Raw genomic sequence first — 10,947 nt, forward strand, 5'->3', positions numbered from 1 at the left:
GATAAAATGCAACGCGCGCACACACACTCTGCAGGAGTCATCTGAGATGATTTATTGTACTGCATTCAGGTAAAGTTACATGCTGAAATATGATTGGTGGAGCAGGGAGCATGATTAATTGAAGCTCCACCCACAGCATCAACAAGGAAGGAAGGAAGACTCAGGTGCAGTTCAGGTCCATCCTCCACGTTCAAAACCGAGAACAAAACATGCAGTTGTGTGTGTGTGTGTGTGTGTGTGTGTGTGTGTGTGTGTGTGTGTGTGTGTGTGTGTGTAAAATCGGCAATAAAAGGCACTTGCGAACAGATACACTTTTGATAGTCGTGTAAACATAAAAGACAGGCAGCGTAAAAACATTTAACATCTAGACTACATTCATACAAAAATAGATCCCGCGTTCATCTCTCTAGTGCACACTTCATAAAAATAAAAAAAAACAATTGAAAACCCTGAATCTTCAGTAGCCACGACAAAAGCTGCTTTAAAAAAAACCCAAACAAACAAACAAAAAAAAACAGCTGCCATAAGAACAACTACATTATTAAAGTAAACATTTAAACACACACACATGATCCTCCCATCGACTCCACCCACTCCACCCACTCAGGCTCCACCTCCTGAAGTCTCACACTGGAACAGGAAGTCGTGCTGACGATAAATTTCTACTTTGAAAACACATTTGCGAGTACAGAGTGCGCTTGGTTGTTGTTTGTTTTTGTTTGTTTTTTTTAAAGAAAAAAATTCAATGAGATTTTAACACGTAAGAAAATATATATATATATTTTTTTAAATCAGACATCTATTAGCTATGTTAGCTATGCCGGGAAACAACGAAACGATGTATCTGAACTGAACAACATGATGATGCGTAAAACTATAACTTACAGGTCACACGCACCGTAACGGGGAACAAGCGACGTCGAGGAACGTGTCCGGCTCAGGCGTGAGAACGCAGGACTGTGAAATACTTCCGCGTCAAAGGGCGTGTTCTATCCCATCAGGGAGGGTCTGTTCACCAGAGAAACGTACCGTGGAAACAACAGCGGTAGAAAACATCGCATACTATTTACTACAGTCTACACGTCTACTCCGGGAACGACGAACACGTTTACAGTCCAAATGCGTGATGATGATAGCTATCATTTCTTAGGTTAATATATTCGTTTTTAAATTTAAATATCCACCAGGAAGTGTATACGTGTGTGTGTGTATTATAAAGGTACGTGGCTGAACAGGTAGGACACCGACTCTCCGTTGTGGGTTCGTCTGATCGCTTCAGCCAGAATCATCGAGATGTCGATCACCTGCACGAGGGGGCGGAGCAAACACACAAAAAACACGCCAAGTTACCGTGGTGTTACGACACAGCCATTTTTCACTGTCGCTCAATCGTTATGGAAACAAAACAGAAAAGAAAACATGATACTGATGGAAGGAGGTTAAAGAGAGAATTACGTGGACAGGTGAAGAAATCAATTTTACACAATTTAATTCAGCACATCGACAGCGTTCGCGTCCGAAACCTTTCGAAAAATCGCTTTAAAGTAAAATGATTTTCAAGCAGCCGTTTCTAGATAGACGCAGTTTACTCTGTCGCTTACTCGTGTCCGCCGAGCCACAAGGGGGCGCTACAAGGCTGCAGGAATTCTATAATATTTAAAAAGTAGGTTACTCAGGGGTCTCAATCAACATTTGTCTGCAAGCAGGTGTGGTTCAAAATTTGGATGGGGGGATGGGGGGGGGTGTAATCGAATCGGATTGATTCACGATTTCCATTAAAGTGCACACATTAACTACGAACACTCAGTAGTTACTAAAGACTACCGAGTATCCAATCAGAACTGCTACATTCTGAAGAGAAACATGGTGGTGGTAGCTTAAACTGCATCATAATAATAATAATAATATTAGAGATTAATTATATTTGTGTGTGTGTGTGTGCAGGAAATCGGGTCTTAAGGGGTTAAAAGGCAAAAAATGTTTTCCGACCCGTGTTGTACCAGGTGCGATTTTGTCCGCAGCATAAACAAAGCCATGGGAACGGCAAGCTCGGGTTTTTATCTCGGCACAGCCCGCCGTTATCTGTAACCTCGCCGTGTTCCCTGAAACAGTGGAACTTCTCAGTTAACTCTTATTGATCTCAGACCCGTTAGTCTCGCGCTGCTGAGGAAAACGAACATCATTTTGCTAACTTTGCCATGACGGCGTAAGCTGACGAACCCGTACGACCGGGGTGTGACCTGAGCTGGCCGAACATCCCGATACGAAGACGTAATGATGTGTGCTCGAAGCTGCAGAGGTGTGTTTCTGGTACCTGGATCTTGTCACACTGTTTGATCTTGTCCTCTTGAGGGATGGTGTTCGTCACTACCACCGCCTCGAAGTTGGTGCTGTTTATGCGGGAGATGGCGGGTCCCGAGAAGATCCCGTGCGTCAGAATGGCGTAGACTTTAGTCGCGCCGGCCGAGACTAACCTAATACAGAACACACACACACACACACACACACACACACACACTACTATTCCGAGCCTCTCTCTATTGTCATTCATATGGGTGTTATTTTTACTTCTCCATGTGTGTGCGCGTGTGTGTGTGCGTCCTCACTTCTCCGCAGCGTGACAGACTGTCCCGCAGGTGTCCGCCATGTCGTCCACCAAGATGGCGACTCGGTCCTTGATGTCCCCGACCAGAACCATGCGGTCCACTTCGTTCGCCTTCTTCCTCTCCTTATGGATCAGGGCGAAGTCAACGTTCAGACGATCCGCTATGGAGGTCACCCTACACACACACACACACACACACACACACACACACACACACCTACTGCACATCTCCTCATATCCATATTGCTGCTTACTCACACCACACGGTTTGAATGTTAATTAATTCGTGATAGGAAGTGAAAATAATATTAATGATGATAATTAAAACAGCGAGTTGTGTTTATTAAACCACCACGCTCGGACAAACACTGACTCTGACCATACAAAATGCACACTACACACACACACTGCAGATCGATGCACAAACTCACGAGCTGCTCGTAAGGGATCCGAGCTGCTGTTTGATCTTTAAGTTAAAGCGTGCACTAGCGTAGTTAGAATGGAGAGCTTGCAGAGGGATGCTTTAACATGACCTCACCTTAACCTTTAATGTACTGTTTTAGGGGCTTTGGGATGACCTTATTTTCTGGAGCAGTGTCGGAGTGACTACTCTGAGTTTTGTGTTTGTGTGTGTGTGTGTGTGTGTGTGTGTGTGTCTAAGCCATACTCTGTTAGTCGACAGCCAGCCGAGTACGTTTTTATTTATTTTAGAAACACTCTCACACGTACACGCAGCAGGCCCTTACCCTCCACACCTAAAGGGAACAAAAACACACTCGTGTCCACCTTTATTGTCGGAGCGGAGCTACAGCGCAGTGTTCGCACACTTGCCCTAGACACCTGTAATCACTGCTAACTATTTTCTGGCGTGGCCTCATAACTCTGCCTCTCTCATTCGTCTTGCTTGACTACCGATTTACAAGACAGCCAATAGCGTTCGAGACACCACACATCACACCAAGCTCCACCCATGGGGCAGGGTGTATATAATAAGATGAATAATAAGCTCTTATGAATAATAAGCTCTTTTAATAAGTTCTTTCTCAGAGAACTAGAGAAACACACAATGACACGACGGAGAAAGAGACACAATGAGAGAGAGGGAAAGCTAGAGAGAGAGAGAGAGAGAGAGAGAGAGAGAGAGAGACAGTGAGACAGACAGAGGGAGAGAGGGAGAGACAGAGTGAGACAGACAGACGGACAGAGGGCGAGAGAGACAGACAGAGTGAGACAGACAGAGGGGGATGGAGAGAGACAGCACACACCTCTTAGCTCCTCCAGCATCAGGAGAAACGATGGTGCAGTTTTTCCATTCGTTTATATTTTCTCGGATCCACTTGAGAACAGCTGGCTCAGCGTACAGATTGTCTACGGGGATGTCGAAAAAGCCCTGACACACACAAAAACACACCCCTTATACAATTGTATACAAACCCCAGTATATTTATCCACATACTCCTCGTCTCTTCATCAGCTCCACAAGAGCAAAAACAAAAACAGAAGAATCAGTCCAGGTAGCAGGTGTAACCATGTCCCTGTCCCACAGCTAACATTTCCCTCGCTGCTGGGATTCACACTTATATCTGTGTTTACACACCCGTTGCTATGGTTACGTTTAATTGATCCGACAGTAATAAAATGCTACAAGACGCTCGTTAGCGTATCACTCAGTCGAGAGCTACAGCTCCGTCCTCCATCTTCTTCGTGAACAGATTTATGGGAGAGCCATAAAAACACACCCCCGCACTTTTAAACAGAGTTTATAGTCAAGAGCACATGCCTCTGTGTGTGTGTGTGTGTGCGCACACCTGTATTTGGGATGCGTGTAGGTCCATGGTGATAATGTGATCGGCGCCTGCTACAGAGAGCATATTCGCCACCAGCTTAGCGGAGATCGGGGCACGACTCTGTACACACACACACACACACACACATTAATAACACAATAACATTATAATTATATCAATAATGTTACAATATTACATGGTAAACATGATAAGCCATGCTCGCCAATCTCTGTGTTTATTTATTTATGTGCAGCGTGAAAGAGAGAGAGACAGACGGACAGATGAGAGAGAGAGAGACTGACAGACAGATGAGAGAGAGACAGACATAATGAGAGAGAGAGAGAGAGACAAACAGAGAGAGAGAGAGAGAGAGAGACTGACACAGGCAGACAGACAGACAAACAGACACAAGACGGACAGACAGACTTATGGACGGACGGACAGACACACAGAGAGACAGACAGACTGACTTACGGACAGGCAGCTCAGACGGGATCCAGTTTGTAATTGAATTTGCGTGACTACAACCGATTAGTATCACTGTTAATAACAGCGCTCTGTGTGTGTGTGTGTGTGTGTGTGTGTGTGTGTGTGTGTGTTAGTAAGTTGGCTCTCTCACCCCCACCTTATCCTTCTTGTCCTGGCGGGCGTAGGGGAAGCAGGGGATGACGGCCGTCACTCGGGATGCTGAGGCAATTTTACAGGCGTTTATCATGATTAACAACTCCATCAAATTATCATTTATCTCACCACACCCACTCTGGACGATGTACACGTCTTCTCCACGCACACTCTCCCCGATCTCTACACTGTACACACAGACACACACACACACACACACACATGCATGAATCCTTATTAACAAAGTGTATGTAATCAGGTTTATGACATCACAACACGGCTCCGACTGAGGAATCGTCTACAAACGTCAAGCGAATCACTGACGCCGCTAAGCGTGTTAGCGTGTCTGGACGGAACGTTGGTGTGCCCCAGCCTCGGTCAGGCTCTTTAGGGAGGCAAGAACACAGGGATCACGCTCGGGTCCGAGAGCGTTTGAGAGAGGTGGGTTCCGAGTAAACGACTCTGCGATTCGACTCTCGATCGACTCAGCAAATGACTCGGCGTCGTACGTTTCCGCACGCCTTGGCTAATCGGCTAGATCCGAGGGGTTTTCCAGTTAGCGGCTCTTTTTACTCAGTCCTCCTGATTTGATATTGACATCAGTCATCAAGCGTCTAATCGTAGCTCGCTTTGATCGGATGAGATTGGGCTCCCGAGACAGGACTTTCGCGCTGCGACTGAGACTGTTATGCAGCTTCTCATCTTACATGCCACGGTGATCTCTCAGAGGATAAATGTCACTCAAACCAGTGCCAGAAAACTGAGATATTTTTAGCTTATCTCTCTCTCTCTCTCTCTCTCACACACACACACACACACACACTATAGTCTGACTTCAGGTAAGTCTGACTACTTGTAAATACAGTACACTGCACGAGATATCTACTGTTTGTTTATCTTTTTACACACCTGTATCGTCCTGCCTTAACGAACAGAAAGGTGTAGAGATGATTCTAGAACTTTCTGCACCTTCCCCTGTCACTGATGCGGTACGTGCTGTTTACCTTCGGCGTGTAATGTACCTTTAACGTACACAACAGTACATTTAACCAGCTTTTAAAAGCTAATTAAAAAATAAATGTACAACACAAACAAACACACACACACACACACACACACACACACCCTTCCAGGTGAAAAAGGTGGACACCAGGAAAGGGAGAGTTCAGTAGCGTTTACTCTGAGAGAGAAAGACGGACCTGTTTACGTAATTATAAAATGGCTGAACATGGATGCTGCACGCGCAGAAATGTTCTTTAACGGAATTCACGCGCGCGGAAAGCGTTCTAGAATGTTCCGGGTTTATAAATCATGACGTGTTTTTAACGGTTGGTGTTTTTTGTTAAAGCTAGTCAGTACGGGGGGACGGGGGGGCGGGGGGTGCACACAAAGAAAGAGGGATTCTGGGAAATGTAGTCCTCGGGCAGTATTTTACTCGTGAGCCGTAACGACGGGTTTTACCTCAGAAAACTACAAAACGCTCGAGCACGCGGTTAAATCACCATGACTAATCTATAATGGAAATATATATTATTATTGATTTTATTTTATTTTTTTTAATCTCCTCACCATGTCTCTTGGTTGCTAAATTTCTTCGTCACCACCTTCCCAAGCTCGAGTCCCAACCGATCAGCAATCTTCTGCGATAAATCCGGATGCGAGCTGCCGCTGAAAATCTTGATGTTGGGCATTCTGGGCTGCTCCGGAGGCTCAATGGTGCCTGAGAGGTTCGAGGAAACGCCGCAAATCTGAGGGAAGTCACGGAGCAGAACGGATAAGAGGAGGACTACACACTGGAGACTCGACGTCTGCTAGCGACTCGGACGAGCTCTACAGCGCGAGGAGTAAAGCGTGAGACGTCACGTCAGGTCGCGGCCCCGCCCACCGTCACACTGCGCCTTGATTGGACCGCACGTCACCACGGAAACAGCGAGGCTTCGCGCTATATTCGCTTGTTTACCTTTTTGTTAATATTAATATTAGCGCGTTTTCAATCATTTACTAATAATTTACATGTAAAATATATTTATACAGCTCGGCTTTTGTAACGTAGGTTATAACTGATTAGCAAACTGCACTCTTTATCCTAAATAGCAGCTTATTACATATGCGCTAATTTGCATATTATAAAAAATATTTTCGACAAATATTTCACTCAGGAGTTCATTAAAAAAAACTCTGTTTATTGTTCAAGCTTATTTCTTATTTTATATTTTAATCATATAATCATATATGGTTATCATATAACCATAAAAGAAAGAAAAAAGGGGGAATTTTTTCATAAATCATGACGTCATGGACAATGTTGTGTTTTAGGAGATAAAGATTTACAGTGATAGCCTATATAATTTCATATAGAGGGACTTGAAAACACCTGTCCTTCACAACTTCTACACATGTGTATAGGTTTAATTCATTTGTTCATTCATTCATTCATTATCTCTATGGATGTTTACTTCATTTTAATATATTGTATACTGTGCAAAAGTACCCCAGAATGTGAAACAGTTGAAGGCAATTTCATGATTTTCAGTCTGTAGCACCTGGACTTAAAGAAGACAAACGTCCTGTCTGGAATCAGTCATGACCATCCAACAGCCAGGAAAGCCGAGTGAACTGTTTACTATGCGGGAAATTATAGAAACGAGTTTAAATACTAAGTGCTTGCATTGCCAGTGTCGATGGAGTGTGCACACAAACTGTACAAGTAAATAAGGGCCGCTCCTCAGTAATCACACCGGGCCATGCGGCGTGACGGCTCTCTGCTCGTCACTAATCTGAGATAAGCGTTAAACGTGACAGACTGTCGTTGAAGCAACTTTCATTTCATTTGAAATTAAAATTCCTCACCACGGAGATGACCTGGACCTGCTGCCCACACGCCGACGCCCACACTGCGACTCCCGGTCCAGCTGAAACAGTGCAGAACCCTGCCTGGTGCAGCACTTGGACACTAGTAGGCCTAGAAAGAAAGCCAGATCAGATCTGTGATACTGTATGTGACACATCACAAATAAACAAATAAACAAAAATATAAAAATACCAGACTCAGTCTGGTCTGGGATCACAAGCACAGTCTTACACGTGTAGTCTAAACATAGCTCCAGGTATAACACATTATACATAATGACTCTAATAAGTGATCAGAATGACACGGGATGATTTTATGATTCTTCTTATACAGAGAAATAATTCTTTATTCTAATATTTTTGAGATATTTTTGAGATACTGGAAACACTGGAGAGTGTTTTCCCCTTCCACCCAGAGAAGAAAGAAAATCTCATTCCAATATGAACCGTAGCCCCACAGAAAAAAAGGCCTCCTGCTACGGAGACAGATTAGATATCAGTGTTTCTGCGCATGATCGTGCTATTTCTGTACCCACCCGAGTTATCGGTCGTGGGCTTCGTTTGGAGCTCTCCGTCCTGTTGGTCCACCGTGTCCAACAGAGCTTGGCGTCCCTCCACCAACCTCACAAACACTGACAACCTTCAAATAACAAACACATGACTGATGGCTCTGAGAGTTTTGGTCAAAGCTTCAGAAACTCAACATTTGGTTATGCACTCATTGTTGCAAAGAGGTCAAGGGGTCAAGAGGTCATCCCCTGAGTGATTTATCTGCAGCGGCGTCTGGATTTGAAGTCGGTTTGGAGGAGTTGAAGGTTAAATCGTGTTTATTTGACATTTTACCTGGAGGTCTCCTTTCCGCACCAAGGTTTCTGCTCATCATCTGAGTCACTGTGGTCAGTAGCGGGCGTCGCCCTGTGGACCTCGTATCATAGAGTGCAAAACATGGTGAGGTGATTGAAAGAGCGAGAGCAAGAGCGAGAGAAAAAGCGAAAGACTAGAAACAACTTCTTTCTATCAAAGTCTATTCTATACTAAGTGTCTTCAGAAAATCTTCATGTAACACGTTCTGATATGCAAATGATTATGGCCATCAGTGCATATGCAAATTAGTCTATGACATCATCCGGAGACTTCTACAGCATGCATTAATAATATATTATTATACTTTCCCCTGAGGAGAGCAGGCAACACTGAGCTGCTAACTGATTACTAGCCAAGTCGAGTCCTAATTATATAGATTTATAAAGCCAAAATGAAATACATTTAAAAAAAAAAATCTAAAGAAACTCATTAGCATATTAAAGTAGCTATTAATAAAATGAAAGTGAAAATCAAGCTCAGGTGACTGTTAACACACACACAGCTGATTAACGCTAACCTGTCATCACATCACGTTATGAAAATGTTAATTATTTTACTCTTAAACGTCATGTTTTACAAACAATCTATTCATTTTCTTCGCATTAACTTAACCTAGAAGATTAGCTAAACAGATGTCTCACACACAACCGGCGAAGAAACAACCCACAAATGAAATCTCGCGAGAATATATACCACGTGATGCACGTTAACAGCGCCGCCATTTTGGAGAGGGCATCTTTCCGGCTTAACTTGAATTGAATATGGAGCGTCAATTAATTTAATCTAAAAATGACATCAAACACTTGGATGGAAAGAAAATCACTGACACTTAAAAAAAAGATAGGTAGATCGATAGATAGAGTGAGAGAACATTTGTATGAAGATATGTTTCTCAAAAGGAAATTCAGGATGGTTCATTAGCATGAGGTTAGGTATGTCACGTTAGCTTTAGCTAACGCTTTTGATCATTTTAATACGAATTTGTTGCTGTATAGTTGTTTTTTTTACTTTTAAACTTCTACTTTCTGAATCTTTGCACTGTTTCAACAGCACATCTTTTTCATTTTTTCAGCTAGAAATCCAATTTAGATGAGAAATCCAGTCAACATCACAGCAGGTTTTAGCCAGAAGACACTGTGACCTCAGCAGTTTCCTTTTCAGGATGAAATAAAAGAAAGCTGTTCATAAGTGTAAACTTAAACTTAATTTTAATACTTTAGTATCCTGATGGCTGTTTACACTAGCGAGCCAACAAGGCTACAGAGTGTAATGGAAATTATGTGTAAATATTCAATTAATTCCATTCAACTACATTACATTACATTTGCTTGTATGTTTCCTCTAGAAAATTCCACACCCTTGTTGTAAGTTATTACTGACCAAAAGAAAAAAGGACTGCATTTTGTCCCTGAGTTCAATTTCAAACCAAACTCTGCTTTCAGATAAATTTCAAGGTGTGTCGACTGAAGCACTATAGGGTCATATAGATGCTAATAACGGGCCTCATTTATTGTGCTAAATATTAAAAACGTTCGTATCCCACGTTTCCATCCGCGTTTGTGAAAATCTACACGTAAAGAGACTGATTAACGAGACCATCATATTTCAATCACTTATTCATTGCAATTACACATTTTGTGTACTTCAATCATCTGAAGAAAGCGATTCCATAAAACAAATCCGTAAATGAAAAAGTAACGGCGGCCTCCGAAAGGATGCGCTCTTTCAATATTTAGTCCTCGTTTGATTGTTTTCGTTTTGTGGGCGTGGCTAAATGTAAACGTTTGTAAATTTTTGGTTCGTTTAGGCCACAAAAACCCCAAATGCTAAGATACTTAGCAAAATAATTGGAATAAAGTAGTCATCGTCCACTAAAGGGGCACAAGTTTCTATAAACTGATCTGAAAACTTAAAAGCTTTCTTCAACTTAATTAGGCATCATGCTGAATCTTAATTATTTAACGTGAATGTTTTTTAAAAGAAAACATGAAGAGAAAAATTCCACAAAGTAAATCACTTCATCAGTGGGGGGAAAAAAGACTTGATTCCATGAAACAAGTGACCAAAGCCATTTTTTTAAATTTATATTTATTCCATAAACATGATTACAAAACTCCAGTTACCAATATTACATTTTTCACCATACAGGCTGGTTCACAAATATTTAAACCTTTGAAACGGATACAACAGAAACAAAATACTAGAATAATTTACATTAAA

At 42.5% G+C, this 10,947-nt stretch overlaps 1 protein-coding gene and 1 long non-coding RNA gene across 4 annotated transcripts; both read right to left on the minus strand.

Moving 5' to 3' along the window:
• Positions 1–27: 27 nt before the first annotated feature.
• prps1a (phosphoribosyl pyrophosphate synthetase 1A) lies at positions 28–6,860 on the minus strand. Of its 3 annotated transcripts, none has more exons than XM_053618122.1 (7): positions 6,583–6,860; positions 5,018–5,201; positions 4,414–4,512; positions 3,871–3,995; positions 2,607–2,780; positions 2,315–2,474; positions 28–1,304 (listed from the first exon to the last, which is right to left on the minus strand). In XM_053618122.1, exons 1-7 carry the CDS (start codon positions 6,702–6,704, stop codon positions 1,212–1,214), a joined length of 957 nt encoding a protein of 318 aa, XP_053474097.1. In that variant the 5' UTR covers positions 6,705–6,860; the 3' UTR covers positions 28–1,211. The 3 variants fall into 3 exon arrangements, with proteins under 3 accessions (XP_053474097.1, XP_053474096.1, XP_053474098.1); XM_053618121.1 differs by having other exon boundaries at positions 5,012–5,201; positions 6,583–6,859; XM_053618123.1 differs by lacking the exon at positions 6,583–6,860 and adding an exon at positions 5,923–6,211 and having other exon boundaries at positions 5,012–5,201.
• Positions 6,861–7,151: 291 nt separating this feature from the next.
• On the minus strand, positions 7,152–9,583 carry LOC128603583 (uncharacterized). Its single transcript, XR_008385032.1, has 3 exons — positions 8,707–9,583; positions 8,400–8,503; positions 7,152–7,975 (listed from the first exon to the last, which is right to left on the minus strand). It is a non-coding gene; the product is annotated as an uncharacterized LOC128603583 (long non-coding RNA).
• Between the last annotated feature and the right edge of the window lie 1,364 nt (positions 9,584–10,947).

Source organism: Ictalurus furcatus, chromosome 28 (genome assembly GCF_023375685.1).
Source record: "Ictalurus furcatus strain D&B chromosome 28, Billie_1.0, whole genome shotgun sequence".
Lineage (NCBI taxonomy): Eukaryota > Metazoa > Chordata > Actinopteri > Siluriformes > Ictaluridae > Ictalurus > Ictalurus furcatus.